This window comes from Micropterus salmoides, unplaced genomic scaffold, assembly GCF_014851395.1.
Source record: "Micropterus salmoides isolate LMB-PRFRI ecotype aquatic unplaced genomic scaffold, ASM1485139v1 Ms_hic_scaffold_21, whole genome shotgun sequence".
NCBI classification, from domain to species: domain Eukaryota; kingdom Metazoa; phylum Chordata; class Actinopteri; order Centrarchiformes; family Centrarchidae; genus Micropterus; species Micropterus salmoides.
In genome coordinates, this window is record NW_024041262.1 from 23,730,625 (window position 1) to 23,754,788 (window position 24,164).

The following is a 24,164-nucleotide window of genomic DNA, read 5'->3' on the forward strand; positions in this document are numbered from 1 at the left end:
AAATCCCTTCTAACGAGGAGAAACACCTTGAGAAAAAAAAAATTAAACATTAAAATGGAGACTCTAAGAACTGAGAAAGTAAATTTTAATTTGCTAGCTCGCACCAAATGTATCCAGTAGTTTCAGCAGATACAGTAAACATGGTCAACATTAACAGAACAAAATTTACTAGAAGGAATAATATAGGAAGTTTCCACTGGCTTTTTGTTGTTGTTGGTTTAATGGTTAAGCTCCAGTGCACTTTGCTGACAGCAAGCCTGGAGAGCGACGTGCTTCAGGTTTGCCACCTCGTATGCAAAAGGTCATCTGCAAACCATAGTTTGAGTGTCATTGTAATTGTAAATAAGACCAAATAAAAGACACTGAAGTGGAGAACAAGGACAAAATGGCAGCACACATACACCTCAGCAAAGAAATTGACAATAGCTGTGTTTCCATCAACGTTTTTTTAATGCGCATTAGAAAAGGTTGTTGGAAACGACAAAATGGCCGCAAAAAAACAGCACTCGCTTGAAGTGGTTTTTGCCTTTGTTGAAAAAGAGTTAATGCACTAAATGGGGGATGGAAACATTTTTGCCGAATAAGTTCTGACATAGTGAACATGTAACTCGCGTCTGATCAGCTGTTTCCGCTGTCAGCGTCTTGCCTGATAACGCACGGAGACGTGGCTGATAGCACCTGGTCCGCTTGAAACTAATTCCTCTCTCCCTTTTTCTGAGGTCCATGCGACAGGTTTTGTTTCCCATATTCTTGTTTATTACAGCCACGTGTAATGTCAGCTTCTGACTTAACTATGCCTGGTTTATTCGCTCCAAACCAGATTTCACATTTTCTTTTTTCTATTTTGCAAAATTTCAAAAGACGGCTTAAAACTTGCTTGACAGTTAGATGGAAATGGGGATGAAACGATTACCGGTTCAACGGTAAACCATGGTAAAATTCCAGACAGTTATTATTACCGTACACATTTTAATTACCGTGGTAACCACGTACGGTTAACCGCGCTATTATAATCTCACGGCAAACACTGTCCAGTGTTTCCCAGAAGCAGGCGCGCAAGCGCAGAATGCATCGTCGGTTTGTTTGGGTCAATGACAACACGGCGGAGATTTTTCAGTCACTCTGAAGTCCAGTCGTATTTTAGTTTTTATGAGAGTGCTGAGGGAAACTTGATTGAAGAAAATGACCTCATAGTGAACCCAGGGTGATTTAACTTTTAGCTTTGGTTTGTCTGTCTGACTTGCTAACAGCTTGTAAACTGAAGCTCTCAGTGTTGCTGCTCTTGTTAAAACGCTACACGTTGTTCTGCTGCTGTGTGCGTCGTGTGTCGGCAGAGTCTATTCGTCCGCTGCACATAACACGTTACGCAGTTTAGTCAACCAACCAGCATCATCTAGAAACGCTACAGAGTCTTCTACTTGTTGAAATGGTTTCAGTGTGTGTGTATCAGTACATTTTAATCTTTTCCGGCACATTTTTACAACACCGTGATAATACTGATAACCGTGATAATTTTGGTCACTATAATCGTGATATGAAATTTTCATACCTAGATGGAAATATGGCTACTGTTTGAATTCGTCTTTCTCTCCTAACTTTAAATTCTCTTAAGATAAACCACTTTGCCTTTCTGTAGTGTTTTCCATGCAAGAGACAGAATTATTACAAAAGCTCACACAGAAAATATGTTAAATACTATGATAGTCTGAAAATACTGTAAATGTTAAGATGGGAAGGAAATGGTATTAAAAGTTCTTTTTTCTGAGTTTGTGTCAAGAAGGGCCTATATTTGAAGATTTGGTAATGATAAAGGCTGAACTGTATGTTTTGAAACTGTATTGAAAGTGGCAAGAGAAATGTAAACGATCTTTCCATTCATATCCTTGAAGTTTATCCATACGGGCGTGTATTGAGTTTAGGACGAAACACGTGTTCGCAGTGGGTTGTAGATCTTCTGAACAAGGATGTCACACATCTCGAGACCTAAATGTCTGATGTACGGGGTGGCGATGAAGAAGACGATCTGTATTCGATTCCCACAGCGGCACATCCGCCAATGCGACCTCTGACACATATAACAATTGTAAGTCGCTTTGGGGGGAAAAAAGCGTCAGCTAAATTAATAAATGTAAATAAAATGCTCTATGTGCTACATGATATGTGATCTTAGTAGAATAGATTCTCAAAATAAAAGTTAAACACTTGTGTAAATAGTATTTGCTGATGTAGTTCTGTGTGTCAACCCCACTATTATGCAAAATATGAAAAAATCATCATTTGCGATGCAGAATCTAGCTGCGTAGATTTTAAATGTTTGATTAAATTGGACAGGAGATGGTAAATTGTTTTCTTTGGTTGCGATGCAGCTGACGGAGGCAGGGTGGCATCAGATCAGGTATGATTGTGCCGTTTTGGTCACTGAGCTTGGACAGAAGCCTACAAACCACACAGAGCTCTGAAATCTGGGTCACAGCAGCCCACGGGCCTGTTGGTGCTTCTTTCCCAAACCCTGTTTCTTCTACTCAGCTTCCTTCACTCCGTATTCAAAATGAAGTGAGATGAATTTCAAAAGTTGCAACTGAGATTTTGGGGCGAGAGCAGAGAAAATATTCTCCAGAATCCAGGCGGCTCCCAGAGCAGCTGCTCAAACATACAACAAGTTCCACCTACACCTTTAGTTAAATTATTAAGGGAATTTGCCTTTTCTAAAGCTCTCTCACCATATGTGAGGGAATTTAGACTCAGACAATATTAACACACCTGTGCTCAGAGTTACTTTAAGTTCCTCAAAGGTGGAAGTCAGTGTTTAAAGTAAAGCGTTGATGCTGCAGAGTCGAAGCGGTGCTCACTCACTCTCACTAAGGTTGTTGGAAATTGTTTGTTGTGGCAGTTATTTGTAGATTTGTAGACTTCTGTGCTCTAGACATGGCAACCAAAGAGGTGCTGAGGGTGAAAAGGTAGGTTGCAAACATTAAACAACCCGCTGTGAATGTGTTTGGAAGTGCAGAACAGTTGTTTTCTTTTGACATTATGAGCCCTATTTAAATGATCTATAGCACACGGTCTAAAGTGCACGGCACAAGTACATTTAGGGCGTATAATCTGGGCGCAGAGGAAGGTGCAAAGGGGTCTTACACTACAGTTCTGTGGTTCATCAGTGACGTGTACGAGCTACACTGCCAACTGGACGCTCCCCTCTTTAATTAAACGTCTCTGTATCCTCACTGCGCGGCATTATTATTATAAATTATGATGAACTGGTTGTGGGTCACATCTCTCTCATCCGGGTGATTTCCTTATTGGGTACTGATGTATGAGTGTTTTCTTTAACGATATACTCTAATGATTAGAGTGGCTGCTGTTGGTGCATTTTGACCGATCCTGTCAGAGCGTCGGGAGATTTCAATAATCAATGGAATTACGCTGCTGCAACTAAATTATTTTCATAATCTGTTAATCTGTTTTCTCAATTATTCGATTAGTTGTTTGGTCTATAAAATGTTGAAAAGATGACTTCCTAAAATATCTTGTTTTGTCCTCAACCCAAATGTTTAAACGTTTACTGTCATAGAAAACCAGAGAATATTCACATTTATGAAGCTGGAATCAGATAATCTTATAAATTACTCAAACTGATGAATCAATTCTCAAAATAGCTGACAATTCATTTAATTGTTAACAACTAATCGATCGATCGTTCCTCATGCATGAATGCACACAGCGTCTCTCGTAATGGGGAGACTCTTTTCACCCACCCACTATTAATCACATATATATAAAGAGATATAACTGCTCCATCTCAATAACGCACCCTTTAAGTAGCAGGAAAATCCTGTGCCAGTGACTTGAGATGTTGGTCTTGTTGGTCAATGGTGTTATCGCTTTCTGTGCCTGAAACACAACTCATTTTAAGACCCCCGCTCCCATGGGTGCACAGATTTGCTATTTGCGCTGAGGGTGAAAACAACAACTGCGTCGGTCGGAAACTAGCAATGACGTGCATACCGGGGGTAAGATGGGGCCCTTTGAGTTTCGTATTACCGATTCTGTTGGTTAAAGTGTTTAAGTTTGCGGATGTTTGGCTGGAGAATCAAAGTTGAGTTATTCCCTGTAAACGTGACGAGTCAGGTTCAGAAGTTTCTTTGTAATAATCTGGTCTCTAGTTGTAATAATCCCCGGGGGAACTTAAACTGTCCTTTCACTTGTCTGTCTAAACATGAGGGAATGACATTTTCCAAATCCCACCGATAAGCTCATGGTGCCTCTTAGTTTATTCCTTTTAACTGTTATTTTCCATTACGTGTTAGTATACAACATCAGACTCCACTCAGAGTCAAATTGGCTGTGATGAGGTCTGTACAACATTTGATTACTGTTGAGTCAACCTCTAACAGAGGCCTGAAATCATTCAAACACTGTAGAGACATCTGTTGTTAGGCTGCAACACACTGCATGTTCTGTTCACATTTACAATTAAAGTCCCTGATCAACCATGACTTCTCTAAAAACATTTATACTGACAACAACATTTGTGTACAGAAGCTGACATGCCATTATCGCCCAGGAGCGAATGCTGTGCCATCATGTGGGATTAATTCATGAGTTTTAAGATCACTGTTGCCTCTTTTGAGGCTGAGAACTACAGACAGAAAACACAATATATTGAAATTAGTCAATACCAGGCTAGTTTAGTATTTTAGCTCTTGCACTAAATGATTAAATTATTATCATACCTGCTGTGATGAGTATTTACAGCTGTCGACAATGAACCTTTAACTGTAGAATCTGTAATGTCCGTGTCAGCTGTAATGACTGCATATTACATTCAGTCTCTTCTTGCTGCTCAAACATCAAGGACCAAATGGACGCATTTTGACTAAAACGAGCTGAATCTGTAGAACAGTTGGAGATCTCTTTCGCAATTATCTAAATTTGTATTTTAATAATGGAAAGATTTTTTGCCTAAATGAATGGCAATATCAGTTTGTCAGCCAATCACAGTCCAGAGTGAAAAATCTCAACTATTGGATGGATTGCCAAAAAATTTGGTTCTGACGTCAGAGTCCCCATTTTCACATCTCTTTGCTTTTTATCTACAGCAGCAGTTCTACATCTTGACCGGGTAGCTCTCTCTCTAGGTGTGCATATATATATATATATATATATATATTATATGGGCACGTTAACATGTTACTATTGCATTAACGCCGACAATTATATTAGCGCACGTAAACGCAGTTTTTATTTTATTAGTTTGAAAGTCTGTTGCTCACTGGCTCTGAATACACATCCTGTCAAACCCTCATGGGTCACAGGAAGGGCGGGATGTTGATCAGCCTGCAAATCACCCACCCAAACGAGCAGCGGAGGGAGGCTTCAGCAGACTACGCTGTCATCTATTTTCCATATTTTTCCACCCACGATGTTATGACGGCAGCAGGTGAGCAGCTTGCTTGTTAATGACGCAGCCTATCAAACAACTCAAACAGCCAAAACCAACATCTGCAGCCTGTGTTCAATGTTGCTTTAACATTACCTGGTCTGTGCTTGTAAAATATCGACCACCACTTGTAACGTCATTTCAAGTTTTTAACAGAGTAAAGTCTGTGCGAGTGAACACACGCACAGATTTAATTTTACGCGTAACAAAGTGATTAATTCCGATTAATCGCAAGAAAATCATGCAATTAATCACGTTTAAAAAATGTTAACGTTGCCCAGCTATATATATTTTTAATTTTGTCCAGTACGATTATGATTAAATAGCTTTAAAAAATACTGTCATTCCCAGCAGCCTCAGGTGTACTTTGTTGCTTTTAGCTAATGTTAGCACGCTAACAAGCTAAGCTAACATGCTGAACATATTGCTGCGCATCTGCATGTTAGCATTAGCATTGTGAGCATATTGTAGCATGTTGACGTTGCAGCATCAGAGCAGCTAGTGTGGCTGTAGGCTCTTATTGTGCAGACACACAGAATCCGGCGAGGACGCAGCATGGTTTAAAAATGGCGACCGGTTCAGAAACGTTCTCATATTAGAGCAGTACATTAAAATATGTTTTTTAAAACATTGGAGGTTAGAAATAGGCAATGCTGTAACAGGATCTTAATTCATATTTGATCAGCACTGCCTGCACGGTTTGCACATTTGCATCAAGTTGAGGGTGAGTCGTGTTGCAAATTCAGATACAGCAGTCAGTTAACTCGTATCCATCACGCACCTGCTCTCCATAGAAAAGAAATAGGATCTGTCGACTTGACCTCCATCAAAGGATCCAGAGCGTCTGCACCATTAGTCTTTTTATAACTCATCTGGATCTGCATCAGAAGACACGTGCTGAAGGCGATCTCTGGATGCAATGACATTTTTTATTGCAGCGAGTTCAGTAGTCCACAAAAGCATGAATGTACCTTGCTTCCTCCTTGGCAGAGGAAACTAAGATAAATATCTGATACCAGGATAAAGGAGCCGTGTATAGGCCACACAAGGTTACTTCTCTTGGAGTACAGCACATCCATTCTATCTCTTTTATACCTTTTTTCTTTTACGGTTGTGTCAGGACTTCAAAAATATTTTCAACTGAGGAATGCAAAGACCTTGTGTTTAGATCTATTTTCTGATTCAGCACATTTAACAACCATCAGTCAAAGATGAGTGGAAATTATTTTGCTTCATTAGGTTTTACATGTAATCGCTTTCATTCAGGAGAAAACGTGCAAGATTCACTCTTCTGGTTCCACCAGATGTTGGAACATGGCTGCAGGGATTTGCTGCCATTCAGCCATAACGGCTTCAGTGAGGTCCAGCATTGATGTTTGGGGATCAGGTCTGGTTAACAGTCAGCGTTTGAGGTCAGGGCTCTGTGCAGATCAGTCAAGTTCATCCACTCCAAACTGGGAACAACATTTCTTTATGGATCTGTTGTGGTGAAACAGGAAAGGGCTGAAGCAAACTGCTGTCACAGGACCCTATTATCAGAATGAGAATCAGCTTTATTTGCCAGGTATGTGTACACATACGAGGAATTTGACTCATTGCTCACGATGTGCTTACTTACAACGCAATAATAAAATCACACACAGGCTACAGTATAGAAAACACATATATACGCACTATAAACAAAAACAATATACACAGATTGGGACAATAGTGCAGTGAGTAGAGTGCAAAGGATGCAGGAGTAAAATTAATATTATTATGTACATATCGGAGGTGGATGAGAGATACAGACATGTACAAAATGTCTGAGAGACGGGAGCATCTACAGCCTGTTTCAGACAGAGGCCGAAATGACAGCCTGCATGAAGTGCCAGTATAAGATAGAAATGTTTATTTTATTTTTATTTGAACTTTGAATCATGCAAACCTGCCATAGGGGAGTCACAGAACTACAGCATAGGGCTGGAAATGCAGTATAATAAAAGCCTCCTTTAAGATTCCCCTCACCTACCGACCGTAAAGTGTGAAAAGGGCTTCAGGATGCTGCTGAAGGGCACATTCAGTTCACAAGAACTAATGAGCAGTTAACTGATGAAGATAACTACATAACTGAGTATGCAAAAGCATTCACAAAAGAAATGGGAGAAGCTTCATCATATCAGTGGAGCCTGATCAGCTTTCTACTGCATGAGCAACTTATTAAGCAACACATCCTGCTCCTCTTCGTAGTTTGTAAGTGTACAAAACTACAGTCAATCCTACTGACTAGGACTGTATGTGGATCCAAGCCTGGTACATCTTCTTCCTCTGAGACACAGAGCCACATTGTTGTCCAAAAACTATTAAAAACCCGTCAGTGAGCCTCACTGCTGCACTGTGTGACATGTCATCACCACAAACACACACACTGTAGTTTATGTAGTTTATTTTGACTCTGTCCTACGTACACCTTCCTGATGCTGTAAGTACTCATTAGAGCACCACATGTGGATTAATCCGCAGCTGGAAATAGTCACCAACAAATTCATCATTTCCTCCTTTTGAGTAGCTTTTGCTAAAAGCCAGCAACCAGCTGTTTTTTTGAGGTAAGAGGTATGTCAAATTAACTTAACATAGAGCTGCAGACAGGGTTGGATAAGTCAGAGTATTGTGAATAAAACAGAAACTGATGTATGGACTTCCCATTTTTGTACCTCTCTCCTCCAAACTCACAAGAGGAGTTGAAGCCTGTCTGTCTTCCATTTATAGAAGCATGACATGATGGTTTCTGGTCTAAAATGCTTAATGTCACATCATTTCACTGATGCATAAAAATGCAATGTAAAATTACAGTCAAATATCTGGCTCAACTTCCCCCAGGTCTTTTGGCTCAAATTACCCCATCCATGCCATTTCAACAAAATTTTGTCATCCAGCAGTTTAAGGGTAAAGTCATGCTAACAGTATAGCCTCATATTCCTAAAGCTTAGTGCTTTCACATGCATATGAGTTTTGATCTTAAATGTGCTCATCACTTATTCCATGGGCCTCTCTCCACTACAGGAAGAGTAAAATGGTTAACTCTTCAAAAATGTGCGGTCACATGACCAATTTTGTCTATGGTTGCCGAGAAACAAGAGGTGGCTCAACTTTCACACAGGCTCAAATCACCCCGCTCAGCAATAATTATCCGATTCCAGCTTTGTAAATGTGAATATTTTCTGTTTTGGTTTTTTTTTCCTCCCCTCTGATGGTAAACTGAATATCTTTTGGGTTGTGGACAAAAACAAGACAGTTCAGGACGCCATCTTGGGCTTTGAGAAACACTGATCGACATGTTTCCCCATTTTCTGACATTTTATAGATAGAACAACTAAGCGATTAATCGAGAAAATAATAAACAGATTAATCACATAAACACATTGCTGGTTTTGTTTTGTTTTTTCCCACAAACATATTGTCCTAATTTTTGGATTTGTGTGAGGAATTAGAGCAGAAAGCTGACCGAGATCATCCGAAGTTGTCCGAGTTTATGCTTAGCTGTGATGTAGTGTAGAATCGGTCAATTGGAACCAACCAAACCATGAAAAACAGTCCCAGAAGAGAAGTACACAAGTATGTATATAGGGTACGGCTGAAAATGTACATTAGCGGATGAACATACTGATAATTGTGCATCAGCTGAATGTCACAGATGAGCACACATACAGCCGCAGTATCTTAAAGAATCAGACTGACGTTGACCCGGATGTTGGCTTCTTCCCATATAAAGTGAAAATGGCAGCTTCTTCATCCAGTGTCGGTGCATTGCTTTAATCCTGCTCCTGGGTCCATGCCAGCCAAGTCTGCATCCAGGGAGTGTGGGTGGAATTTAGGAACTACATCATTAGTGCGTGTGAAGTCCCTGTAAACATTTGATTAATTGCTGAGAAGCAATTACAAGCAATTAAAGTCCTATTATGATGGCAATGAAGGACAACGTAAATTAATCTGGCTATCATCACAATAATTAGCCCATCATTTTCCCACCAAGCCTAATGTACAAAAATGGGCTATTTATCGGTTTGTTTGCTTAATCTTTACTGCAATTTGTGGTCATTTTAAAGCAAAGTGGTGCAGACGTTTTGGGGCACATCACACTCGCTGCATGAAAATAATGTACAATTAAACCTTATTAACTTGCGGATCTTCACATGGGAACTGAATGACAAACGTTTTCTCAGTCTTTCCTCTCAGTTCTGGTTCTATCCAGTCGTTTCTTTTGCTCAATCTTTTGTTGAGTTAGAAGCTTGACACAGGAGAAAATGTCTCACACTCGATCCTTTTCTCCCCCCCGTCCCTTTTCTGTCTCCTTTGCTTTTTTTGTTTTTCTTTCTCTCCCCCGTAGCAACAACCAAACTACTGGAGCTTCAAGGTCAGTGCCAATATTGTGTTTGTGTTTCAGCGTAAATCTGTCCCTCTGTGTGGATTCGTCTCTAATAGGATAACTTTCCATTGTGTCTTTGCATGCCTGCTTGCCTTCTCGCCATTGCGTTCAGTGTTGGTCACATGTTGGCACACACTTTTGTGTTCAACTCTTGTTCTGCTTGCTGTGGCACTTGTGTCTCTGCAAGAGTTCTTGACTGGAAGTGGAGATTGATTGTCTAATAAGTGCTGTGTTTAAATGTCTGCATGTTAGATTTCTGTCCAACTGAGCACTGTTACTTATAACTTGGTACCACCACTGGTCTAATGATTGTAGCTAGTCATGCTATGGTCAAGCATAATGGGCCAATTTCTTGCAAGAGGAGGCAAAATTATCCAGCTGCTGTGTGAAGTATGTGTGGCCTAGTTTAGCTGAAAAAGATTTCTGCTCCTCCTTTCAAAGTTTTATCTATAAAAGCACCATATAGAGCCCGTCATGACCCTGTGATGTTCACAGACATTCAAATGGGTCTGGTGTTGTGCTCATGGACTGCTTTTTTGTCTGTTGTAAACACAAAAACAGCAAGCCAATTGGAGCTTTTAAGGCGGGGTTTAGAATAGAAACGGCTTCTTCCTGTGCTATGGCCAGACAAAAATGACCACAAACCTGGCAGCGAGCACGGATGAGATTCGATGCAGCTTTTGGATGTTGATTCACAGAATCTCTTAAATCTGTATATTTATATCTGTATATTTATAAGTTAACTGCTACTATCATCACCAACGCAGCCTCTGTGTCACTTAGGGCTGAAGTATTTTAACTTATATTGCGATATTCTCATTGAAAAACATATTAAAGGTTCAGTGTGTAATATTTCTGAGGATTTATTGACAGAAATGCAATATATGTTTTCAGTGATGTATAAAGACCTTACATAATGAACCTTGAGCCATTTATATCTCCATAACCGCGGGTCCCCCCCTACCATGTTATGCCGCCATGTTACAGAGCGCGTTTCGTCACTACGTTCTTCCTCTTCTTCTGGTAGAATTCAGGCAGTGCAGACACTCATCACTACGTTGAATACGTACGTTAGAAGAAGTAGTAATATACAGCAGGGGTCGGCAAATAAGTTTTGCATTGGAGCAATTTGCAAGTCGCAACAACATCTGGTTTAACCTGACAATGAAGTAGATCTAATTCCTTCAAGAAACCTCACATCTTGACTGGCCACTCTCTGCTGTCTCAGAAGAGACACCTTTTGTCCTGTGTTAGCCACCATAGCTTTCCTACGCTCTTTGAAAGGGTGGGGGGCAGTGGTAAACTGGAAAGTTGGTTGATTCACAACCCTCACCACTAGATGCCACTATATCTTACACGCTGAACCTTTTAAAATTAATTATCGTGTGATTTTTGTGATGATCTGTACCAAAGAAAGATGTTTCCTTAAGTCTCTAGAATATGATGTGTGTAGGCCAGGAAATCTCTGCAGCTCGACAATATTTAATTTAAAATGGTATTTGGACACATATCGCCTTAAACAAAAATTGCCCTTCCTGCGATTTAAAAATAGGAGAAGACCATTTTGCGATTTCAATAGAATTTCGATTAATTGTTAAGCCCTAGGGTCACTACTGATTGATTATGTCATCCCAAATTGAAATTGGTTAACATAAACATGATGTCAGACTGACTTTCAGACCCAGTCTGGCAGGTTTTTGGCTGGTCGGTTGGTTGGTCTTTGCATCAGGCCATCACTTTGGTCCAGACTGAAATATCTCACCATGTATTGGAAGCATTACCATGAAATGTTGATCCCCAGAGCCATTCAATTGATATTTACTACCAGCTACACTCACCTAAAGGATTATTAGGAACACCTGTTCAATTTCTCATTAATGCAATTATCTAATCAACCAATCACATGGCAGTTGCTTCAATGCATTTAGGGGTGTGGTCCTGGTCAAATTGAACATGACAATGAGTTCACTGTACTAAAATGGCCCTCACAGTCACCAGATCTCAACCCAATAGAGCATCTTTGGGATGTGGTGGAACGGGAGCTTCGTGCCCTGGATGTGCATCCCACAAATCTCCATCGACTGCAAGATGCTATCCATCAATATGGGCCAACATTTCTAAAGAATGCTTTCAGCACCTTGTTGAATCAATGCCATGTAGAATTAAGGCAGTTCTGAAGGCGAAAGGGGGTCAAACACAGTATTAGTCTGGTGTTCCTAATAATCCTTTAGGTGAGTGTATATACAGCATGCTAGCGTCGAAAATCAAGGTGTTTTCTAACATTAGCTTAGCTCTCCTGATTAGCTAGGCTCCTTACATGCTTGCTAATAACTTTTTTTTAAGCTGAGTCTCCGACATTGACAGCGTTTTGTTGGACAGATTTGTGCAGCTGCGCTACGGCGCTCTGCAATCAAATACGATTTTTAAATAGGCCTAGTAAAAAAATCAAAAATCAATCTGTGGCGGTCAGCGTTGATATTGTGGTGGACTGCCACAAATAAATGAACGTAAGGGAAACACTGGATGAAAATAATACTATTGTTGGGTCTAGGGCTCCTCCCCCATAAGATTTTGAGCATTAAACCCTTCATTTTGTGCATTCTGGAGACATTTTCTACACCAATTTATGGTGGAAATGTCTATTTATATAAAGGGGAACACACAATTCAGGCAGCAGGTGACAATTTAGAAAAATATAAAAATTGTAATTGAATATAAGTCAGTAATCAGTAAATTTTGTTTACTTTGTAGACTATGCAGATCTGTGTGTTTTTCTAAATTTGCATTGCATGTTTTCTTATTGTGCCAAAATCAACCTTTCTCATAACACTTATTTGTCATTTAACATTTCTTGTTGCAAGCTATTCTTCATAACATTTTTAACAAATGCTTTCAAAAAGGTATGGGGACATGTCCCAGGCGTCCCCAGTGTAAATTACACTATGCAGGTGGGGAGAATAGGCTGATTTTCTAACGTTTAGTGTTAATAACCATCTAACTCAGCCAGTTAGGAGCTACATTAAGCCTTAGATGTTGAATGAATCTGGTCCCTGGAGCAGAGCTGGCAATTTTCAATGCACATTTAAGTATAAATAATGGAAAGCTGAGGCTCAGTAGCAGCAATAACAATGAACTTAGGCCTATGTGCATCACCAACACTCACTCATTACATAATATTATTAACAGTAAGGACACAAAAAGTGGTCCACATCATCTGAAGCACACTTACTTTCCAAAAACAGTGTCAAACTTATTATGTATGTTACTGGATCAGCTTGAATGCATGAGCAAGCATCAAGGAACTGCTACTTCTACACACACACCCCACATTTTAACGTTAGTTAACTAGTTCTAGATGCATTTCACTATACCAACATTGCTGTTACAGTTCTGTTAATGATAACGTATATGCTACTTTCACTCACCAGGTAACGTTACGATAGCATCAGCCTCATCTGGCTCGTTTCCTGTATTTTCAGTAACAATAACGTTCTTGTCCTCTGCTGCAGCTGCGGTGTCACCCGGAGTGGCAGGAGATTCAGCTACAGGCTTACCAAAACACTAAAAGACGTGTAGCTTGAGTCAGAAGCCCCAAACGGCAGTTCAGCGCTTCGCAACACAGACGGGATGAATTTATGAATGAACGTGTGAAAGTTCTGTCACAAAACGATGTTGTTACGTATCATCTCACTATTTTAAGTGGGTATATGGAAATCTTTGACCGTTCCTTGTGGGCATACGCCGTATACCTGTGTATCATGTAGACCAGGGGTCGGCAAATAAGTCTGGCATCTGGCCAAATTTTTCCACGCCGTTATATGGCGGGCCAGAACCGTATGAAATCGTGCACGTTTAGCTCTGTCGGTACTGTGGGGGACTCCCGATGGATTGATATTGAGATCAATTCAATCTTATTGCGGATATTTATTTCTCCCTTGTTAAACAAATTGAATAAAAGGACATTTTTGCTGCAGTGTGTGTGCGTTCATAAACGTATGGACGCTTATTTTCATTTCCCTGCTATCAAAACAATCTGGCTGCAGGCCGGATATTATTGCTGGCGGGCCGATTCTGGCCCGCGGGCCGCCTATTGCCGACCGCTGATGTAGACTATAACACTTGTCATCGGTTTCCTTTAGCGCCAACGTGGTTTTGAGTGAAATATCTCAACAGCTGTTGCATGGATTGCCATGAAATCGCCCACAGAATGAGTGAACCCTGACATTTCATCTCATCATCGATTCATGCCCCCAAATGCTGCATGTCCTCCTTTTTTATAAAAATTCAAGAACATCATGGGTGTAAAGTTACACCTAATGTGCATCACTTACAAGTTTGACTCCTCTCGGCCCTCGGGGCAGTTACACCTGGGTTATTACTTGATTAGCTGAAGGAGAGCTTCAGAGCCGTCCCAAGTGCAGCAATGGAGAGACAGCTGGGAAAGTGCTGTGTGTGTCAGTGGTGAAAGATTATTCATGCCCTCTTATATCTTACGGTGATATTAATGTAATCTGTAGTGTATAACACCCTTTACTTTACCTAGTGACAGGAAATATGAGAGATGGGATTAGTTGGCATGCAGCAAAATTCAAGAGCCAAACGTAAGCCCACGCTGTTACAAACACATGGTTTGCCTCCCGGAGTTTTGCACCACTCGGTTGCCTCTGACAGTGTGCCCACAGTGAATACTACCATCAAAATGAAACCTCATTTACAGTCGGAGGCAGAGATTTTACCAAGCACTGGCAAGGTTGGGATGTAAATAGTGTGAAATGTGAAATGCACAAGTTAATCTGATTGAGTCTAAAGTCTAATCTAATGTAATGGAGCCATTAGTGGACATCAGTCGCTGCCAGCTTCACACTACCTCTCGTATTAGTTTGTAGCTGCTGCTGTAGCACTACCAACTGGTTTCAAGTTTCCAAACCGAGGAACTTGACTCGCGTTATGTGAAAATAACAATTAAAAGAGAAACTGAGCACACCCGCCAGATTAATCAAACTCCAGGGTGTTTGCTCCCTCAGCATGTGAGAACATTTCTTTTTAAATTCAAATGTGAACTCATGAACCTATCTTATGGACTGCTGCATAAAGGGTTTGACAGTATATTCTCTGGATCATCCAGATTATATGAGATAGTGTTTCTGGGAAGAAATGTTGCTGCTGAAGTTTTTGTAAATGTAATTTATCTCCATAGACTTCCGTTGTTTTCGGGTAGAAATAGATATCTGGAAAAAAAAACAAGCCTATAGTATCAAAAAAATCTACACGGCTGGATAAAAATAGAGGTAAAGTGAGGGAATAGGTGTGCTAACAAAGTAAACATTGTAACTGTTTTTTTCAAGAGGAAATAAAACATGCCTGTGATTTTTGACCCAAGTGTTTCTTCATCAGCTTGACAAAGTAATGCAAGAGTCTGTAGAGCGACAGAAGGCTGTAATATGTTATTAGCTCCATCTCAGACTTGAATACATTATGCTCATTGAACAAACCCTTTTGACCCTAACTTCAGTGTAGCCTGAGGGAGATTGAACTGTTGTACATATGCAAACCTAAGCACTTACTGCAGCTTACAGCATCTTAACCATAAAATGACTTGATAGTCTGAAAGGCTCTTTGCATACCTATTGCTGATCCAGCGAATATAAACCCCGCTCAAGGATTTTCTGAAATGGAAAAGCTGCTGAAACATAAATGTTTTATAGATATTTTACAGCATCTATTTTTAAAATGTTAAAGGATAAGGCAGATTTTGTGTATTGTTCTTATTGTGAACAATCGCATGAAAAGACCAAAACCGTTCTAACAAGTGTTATGTGTGTATTCGACGCCTGATATATCTTATTCCTCTGTGCCATAAAGCTCCATTGTCTAAAAACTGTTAGAGTAGAAAGAGGTTTCGATTTTGAAGACAAGAATGAGACCAGCTTTGCCCTTTAACACTCACATATGATGCGCTGATGCCAGCAGTGTTGTGCTCTATAACACGACCAGATTCTGGATGTAAAATCTGTCCATGCAACTGTTTGTCTTGTGTGTTCCTTCTTGTCAGCAGCAGCAGCAGCAGCAGCTCACACTTTTCCCTTGTCTGTTCAGCTGGTGACAAACACATGCTGGCTTTTTTTCCCAAGCTCTCCCCCTATTTGTTGCCGGATTGGTTATCGCTCCACTTCCTCTGAGGGAGTCGGGGGAGTCTCGCCTCCTCTTCTGATGCAATAGAAACCCCTGCAGCAGTGCACTGCTGTGCTCGTGTGTGTGAGGGTGTATATATGTTTAATAGTCCCTCCCCTGCTCCCCTTTGATGTCTCATTGGTTTGCCAGCTCACTAAATGCACACACAGGCATGGGTGATACTCACACTGCAAAAACGCACCGCAGATTAGCAAAGAATTATGTTACGTTAGATGCAAGCGCACACGCATATTCATGCATGCACGGACTCCCCCCCACATCCTCAAACAGAACAGGCAGAGGGGTCGTCAGCTTGTGTTTAGGGGTGGACGTGGATTCAAACGCCAGCCTGCGACTGCTGCTGACACGGACTCTGTCAAAGACACAATGGAGCAGAGTGCTGCATAGTTCTCTCCTTTTCATCGCTCCAAGCCTCACTTAGACAAATATTAATACTCCATTTTGCTTCTCTTGTGCTCTCGTCTTTCTGTCTGTAGTGGCCAAAGTAATCACAGCCTATTGTCTTCGCCTCAGTGTTGAATTCAGAGGAATGTACCACACTGTGTGCTCAGACAGGCAGACGGGATCCTATTGAAGTTGTCATCAGCAATCTTCATTTCCGAGGGAATTATGACGGAGCCCTTTGCCTGTGGGATTTTTCTTTTAACCATAGTGACAAAGCAGAGGAAATGTTTAACTAAAAGGAAAAACTATCCTCACAACTTTCTATAATACCTACATAATATTTTAATGTACATCTTTACATACATATTCAGGGAACCTCTTTAAGATAAGAGTTTGAGTGCATGTTTTTCAAGACAACGGTGGGGTGACGTCTAGGAGACTCGTTGTCTTCCATGGTGCTCTACTGAGGGGGGGATTTCAGCTCTCTTTTTCAACTAGTCCACACAGCTTTCTACCTTTTTAGCAGTTTTAGCTATGACGTTACAACTTGTTGTAGTTCCACTCGGAAAGAGGAAAGTGCAGTAGTTAGCCTAGCTGCACGCTCCCATGTTCCTCCAGCATTATATTGTAGGAAAAAAATGATTCAGCTGGTCTTAGTGGTCCAAAACTCACAGCAACAGATAACAAGGTCAATGAGTCATACTGTTACACTTAGTGAAATGTTCCTGATCAACATGTAACGTAACGGTAACACTGTCCTAATATCAAATACTTATTAGAGCAACATATCAGCAAGCAAGTCCTACACAAACGCTCCCCTCTGAGGAACAGCTGCTGAACCTAAAGTGCACATCTGTACAAATAAATTAAATATTTTGGGATCTATTTTTAAAGATATGTCTTCAGTAGGCCTTTGTGTTAGCCAGAAGAACAACAACAGACTATTGGAGTTTACGGACAGCCATTCAGCACCCAATTGGTCAAGCAGCATTTAGGCAGCTGCCACGTAGTCTGCGTCCTGAGTAGATAGGGGTTCAGGTCGTGAACTTGCACCTTTCCAGCTACCAGTCCACACACCGTATGACTGGTCCGTGCTGGACTTGAACCGGCGACCCTCCATTTCCCAAGCCAAGTCCGCATGGGTTTATTAAAAATGGTCTCTGTCTGAACTAACGTCTGACTCCTTTGAATATAAAGATCCAATGGCTGGTAAACAAAGTAGGGAAGTCCAAAAGAGAGACAGTACTTGTTTTGTTCTTTTCATGGGATCTGTTGAAGCAAAACTGAATATCTCTGGTCTTCAGTCCAGACATCATTGGTAGCTACTAAAAATTCATACTCACTGAAAAACCAGCTAAGAAAAAATAAATGTAAATATCTAAAGTTGAGGCAAATCCTAAGTAGTATGTTTGTGGATCATGCAATCATGCTAATTATGTTCTTTTTGGGATCATGTATGTTGGCATCTTTCTTTTCGTGAATGTCCAAACTGCACTATAAATACTGCTTAGCTGTATAACAGATGTGACTCAGAAATCTTTTCAACAAGATGGTACGATAAAGAAAAGTCATCTACAAACATCCATGAGAAAACTTATTTTTTTCTTTTAGATGTGTTTTTTTTTTTAAAGGATTTGTGTCACTTGTGAGGAGCCTGGACGCTTCATCTGTGTCTCACGCGTCTCAGATGCAGAATGTAACCAGGGCATTTTCTATACAGAGAGGCATCCCCAGACAACCCCTGCCATATTTGTCCCATAGAGCTAGCTCAGCTCTAACACATTCAGACAAATGCTTTTGTTGCCCTCGTACTGTTTGGCTGTTGATACGATGCTCGGTGGAAAACCGCTATTCCCCAATCTAACTATATAGCGGGAGTGTTTTCCACCGCTAAAAGGCTTAGCAGTCCGACTGCTGCAGTGTTCCCCGACTGGCTTGCCGACTGGCACTGTGTTGAGGCACGTGGCCAGAATCACTTATTGACACTTCACTGCCATCTGCCAAGCCTGCAAGGTTTGCTTGGCAGGCTGCACATTAATAAGGCTGAACTTTGTGAAAAGCATTAACAGGATGAAAAGTTCCCACTAGATTCTATGTGAAAGGCAATTATCCTTCAGTGTAGGCTGGATATAAGAAGTAACAGAGACAAAACAGGAATGAATGCTGTTTACACTGGATGTTACTCACAGGGGTGTTTTGTTGTTTGTTTTATAAATATAGTAAAAGTCAGGAGGTCACGCAGCCTGTCTGGAGATGTCGAGGTCAAACCCAGACTCCAGTCATTGCGTATAAAACCTCTGATCAAACCTGACTCACTAGTTCACCAGGGAATGTCTGGGCAGGGAAGTGAACAAGAGGTTCCATCCTCTCACTTAAAAACAAATGCCCTTGAGCAAGGCAATTAACCCCCAGCTGCTCCTGTGGAGCTGCTCGCTGGGAAATGGAACAAGACTGTGGCTATATCGGGCAACTCACAAGCGCGTTCTCCTCGCCTCCTTCACCTGCCTCTCCGCCCTCAGGCCACTGTTTTGAAGGTGTGCGGCCTGTCGACTCGCCTTGTTCTGTAATAGCTGCATTGTAAACGCCAATTCATGTGACGTGACACAGAACCTTACAAGCACAGTGTGTCTGCGGACTATTAGGATTCAGATGCTCTCTCAATTACAAGTCTCACCGGAAAGGTATGCAGCAGTAATGCCCATGAAATCGCCGAGTTCGGGGTGTGGCAGCTGTGTGTAGGGGGGCATGTTACAGCCGTACACAGCTGCCTCATCAATCATGCCCCTGTGTATTAGCTGGTGGGAAATCTGGGTCTGACCAGCCTGCTTGAAAGGTGGAGTTACAACACTCAGCAGTGGACAAGCCTGCTGTTAAAGAGGTTAAGGTTTGAGGAGTTAAAAAGCTGAAGAGTAACCGATGAAGATCTTTTCATGCTTAACAAGATGCTGGAAGTGGAGGTAAGGGTCACCCCTACACGATGGTTTCTAATGTTAATCCACAGCATCTCTTTAAAGTATCTCCTGCTGCTCTCTGATGGATTTAGAGAGAGCGTGGTTGGATATTTTTTTTATAACTTCACCCTTGAGGTAGTGCATGTGGTTAGGGCTGCAGGATTCTTGTCGAGTCACTCTGTTGATTTTTTGTTCTGATTAACCTTCTTGTTTTGGTCACATTGATTTAACTTCCTTCTTGTTTAGGCTCCTACAGACCTGATTCTGTAGTTGTGAAATGAATAATTATAATTGGGAAAATCAAGGATTTTTCCCCTACTTCAAGTCTTTTTCTCTTATTCTCTTATTTAAACCTAAAATATGAAAAAGTATTAAAGTGGTAACTCTTCGCTCTGCCACAAACTGGACTCGTGGGTTTAATGAAGGTGACAAAAGGCGGAATTGGCCGTAAAGATGTGTTACAGTAAAAAATAGACTTATTTGGGATTATGGAGGGTAGTGCTGTGTTTAAAGTACACCCGTCACAGATATACTGTAGAGTATATGAGAATCTGTTGTATTTAATCATGTTTTACAGCTTGGGTGTCTGATGGCCCTAGCAGAAGTAATTTATAGTGTTCTGTAGCAAATGAATGAAACGTATCAAATCATGTTTATATGCAGTTTCCATTAAATTGTCATAAACGCATCAAAGTAATAAAATAATGTTAAATTTGTTGAGCTGTGAATGAGGGCCAGAGTCTCCAAGACCCCAAACAGAATATTAATCAGTTAATCTATCAGAAAATAGGGATGGAGCCAGACAGGAAGTCAGAAACACAAAACGTCATAGAGAATCTGGTCAATTTTCAAAATAAAACACTCCAATTATATATCAACAATAAACACAATTAAATCAGAGAAAAAAAAATCAACATTTTAACCACGTTAAGTCAGATCGCCCCCGGTGCCACGCTGTAAGTTTAGGAGGCGCTTGATTTGAAATGCAGCAGTGTTTTCCATGAGCGGAGCACGCATTTTAAACGTCAGTATCACAGTCGATCACGTTAATGTAATTGTGGGAAGCCAAAATCGCAATCAAAATCGCAATCAAGATTGATGTTTGATTAATTGTGCAGCCCTAGTAGAAGGTCAAAAATCATGGACAAATTACCAAATCAACAAAATCAGTAAGTCAATGAAATCAGGCAGGCAAAACGCGTAGTTTCTGAAACACTCCCTGGTGTCTGAAGCCGTGTGGAGGGCAGAACCAAAAATTCAAAAGACTTGATCTAATGTCACACATTCAAATGCTACTTTTGTTCGACCAACAGTCCAAAACCCAAAGATATCCACTTTACAATGATGTCAGACAAAGAGAAGCAGATGCTTGATGAATGACTTAAACGATTACTGGATTATTTCAGACTTTAATTGTTGTTATATTCTGATTTTATTACCTCCGCTCATCATTTCAGACTCGCCAACCCCCCACATAATGTGTCCATTAGCTCCAGTAGCTGCCACTCAGTCATGAGAGTCCGCCGGATGTTAGAACATCTGTAACAGTAATAAAACATGCCTCATACAGTAAAACAATAAAGTACTTACAAACATGTTTTTTCAGCTGCACATTAAAAATGATTGGGCAGCTATGTTTGCTCAAGGTTGTTGTTGTTGTGATTATCAACAGTACAGCAGCAGCTCTGCCAGACTGGATTATCCTACAGTATTCCCCCCTCACTGTGTTTGTGGTTGAAAGGGGCGGCTGTGCAGTCAGCTGTATGTTGATTGTAATAGGAAAAAAACAGACTAGTTCGGTAAAACCTCGATGATAAACTAGTTTGATGTTAATTTCATGATGTTGTTATATCAAATGAAACGCACAAAATGAAACAAGTTGGCTTAAATCTTGTAATTATAGTTTGTGGTGATGATGTGAAAATTAAACAAATGCAAAGCTTTTTTTTTTTTTTTTTTTCAGGATATTTTAGATCCTGGAGTTTTACTTTTTAAGCCATCGTGAAAAAACTGACTTGCAATCACACCACCATCTGGATTCGGTGTTACAATGTTGTAGATATTTAGTGAGGAGGCGGCTGCTTGTGTACTCAAACGTATTAAAATGAAATTACCCTGTAGGTGCTCCTGACAAACTAGCTCTGGGTTCTGCTGTAAAATACAGAAAAAGAACATTATAACACAGAAAAATGGATCGGACTGTTAAAACATAAAAGCTCATTAATGGGACCTTGACAGCTCTGTTCCTGAATGGTTCTCAGTCAGACAGAAGGGCGGAACAAGTGACATTATTCACCTCTTCTCATTGTCTTCCTTCAGTGATTACAATTCAATTTCGAGCTGTGGAAAACAATGTGATGTCATTTTTTAAAATCAGAAATCTTGCGTGACTGTTCAGCCCTCATGAAATTCATGGAATCACTCATGCAGGGACATTTAAAAAGACGTTTTCCTGACAGTATGTACTTGGTGTTGCAGATTTTCAGAAGAGACTGATGTTTTATGCACATTTTGTAGCAGCTGGTTCAACTTCAGAGACCTTTGTGACTTCCATTATGTGGAAAGATGGCTGTGTGAGTGGGCTTTTCACTGTACACACACCCTGGAGATATTAAAAGTCAAACACAGTTGTGATCTCAGCAGAATGCCTGATTGTTCCTTTGGACTCAGATGCCTGCAGGGTTCGATTTCCTAATATTTACAGCATTATTACACGTTGCTTTATTGCATCTGCAGTAAAGTACAATATATATTGACTCTACAAATGAAAAGTGATAAAGTAATTCACTTTATAGACATTAGGGCTGTCTTTCTTTCAAAATAACTTGGAATTAATTAAAACCCTAAACTACTTTGTAGAATTAAGGTTTAGTTTTGTTGATTGGCAGTACCTCTGTGTTTCCTTTGTGTTAGACAGGAGAACTGCAGGTCAGCGACACTGGGCGTAATGTTGTTCAAGTCAGCTGCTAGCCAAAAAGCTAATGGAATAACGAGGGAGAGAAGCGTCCTTTCCACAGCTGGAAGTGCTGCCATTAGGCCGAACTTACAGCTGCGTCACACTCAGAGATGCAAAGAACATGGTATTCTGTAAACGTTGTGAGACCAGCAAAAAATCTTTGAACTGCGAAAACCTGAAACTTAACCTGAAGAAAGAAACTGAGAGAGTGGCGTTAATCAACTGATTTTTTGTATTTTGTAAAAGCACTGAATACTTTTATGTGCAAAACACTAACGTTAGTTAAAAAGTCCAGACGCTTGCTTGATTTTCTTTTTTTTTGTGGCGCGTTAAAAAACGTGATAGGTTTCGTTAAAATCATACTCATTGTTGCTGTTATCAGTTAAAATGTCTGGAGAGACTTGTTGTTTTTTATTATTTTTAAATAGCCTATATGATAAAGCTGGTCTGGGAGGCTGCAGTGTTTCATTTCGTCTGGTTATTGACTCCTCAGGTCCAGTAAAGTGGATTCATTTCTAAAATGCGCTGCTGAAAAGGTTTCCCGTCAATTCGGGAAACCTTTGCTGTTTTGAAGCCTCGAGTTTGGCCAATAGAGCGCCTCCATGTTGAGTTTTTTTGCAAGCAGCGGCACCGGAAGTGACCATATCTGGACGAGACGTTGGAGCTAACGGCCGTGTGTGGAGCTAGCTAGCTTGCTTAGCTAGGTGCATCTGTAATTCACGTTAAATGTCATTTTAATAGTGCTGATAATTTTGTCTAGCGAACAACAGGTTTAAAGTTGGTTAAATTTACACAGTGCTGTGGGTACGAGTCACTCTCGCCTGATTGACAGGTCGCCATGGTAACGACTTGTCAATCATAGATGATCCCGCCCTGAACCATACTCTGCTTTATGGTCTATTTTCCTCTAAATGGGACCATAATTTACTAAATAAACATCATGCTGTGTTGAAGAAGACTTGAAACTAGCGACTGAGACCATAAACTCATCAGGAAAGTGTTTACTGAGGGAATAAATCAGTAGAAACATTTTACTATTGTTTCTAATGGAGCTGGACTTCTTTTTGCAACCAGAAGAGTCGCCCCCTGCTTGCTGTTACATAGAATGCAGGTTTAAGGGACTTCCGCGCTTGCATCAATATGCTCTCCGGAAACTTCCCAAGTAGTTAGGGGTTCAGGTTGTGAACACCTCTCCAGCTACCAGTCCACACTCCGTGCGGGACTTGAACCGGCGACCCTCCGATTCCCAAAGTCCACATGGCCGGACCAAGCCCTCTGAGTTTGATAGAGATGATCTGTCTGAATGTTTAACGAGTGACTCCTCTGTATGTGAAGTTCCTATAAAAGCTTTTGATGGATTCATATAGTACATGACATGCTAACTCATCGCTGATAGACCGCGCAGCCAAAAGGCCGAAGCTAACTCTTACAAAAAACCTTCTCCCCACTTGATGATCCCCGAAGAAGACATGGAAATATGTAACAGCATTGTTTAACGCTGTGTCGAGCTTGTTAACAGAAAACCTACATGGGCAAACTAGTAACTTCTTTTCTAAAATAAATTAAATTGGGTGTTTACAGGAAACACAAAAGGTTAGATCTATGTAAAGCCGCAGCTAATGATGATTTTCATTATCTATTAATCTACAGATTATTTTCAAAATGTATGGATTAATCATTTGGTCTGTAAAATGTCATAAGGGTTTTTCAAATGTCTTGTTTTATGGTGTGTTAACAATGAAAGTGAATCCAGCGTTTTGCGCAGCTTTATTGCGCAAAGTCAATGCAAAGATGCGAATTCGCTCCGGGCGATGCAGAAGATGCGTTTGGTGCGAC

At 40.7% G+C, this 24,164-nt stretch overlaps 1 protein-coding gene across 3 annotated transcripts in view; it reads left to right on the forward strand.

The window, feature by feature from the left end:
* Positions 1–24,164, forward strand: part of zgc:114120 (uncharacterized protein LOC619267 homolog) — a 132,054-nt gene that overhangs the window by 70,078 nt on the left and 37,812 nt on the right. For all 3 annotated transcript variants that reach the window (XM_038735966.1, XM_038735965.1, XM_038735967.1), the window contains one exon: positions 9,807–9,833. In XM_038735966.1, the coding sequence (XP_038591894.1) occupies positions 9,807–9,833 (27 nt within the window). The remainder of the gene's footprint in view (positions 1–9,806; positions 9,834–24,164) is intronic.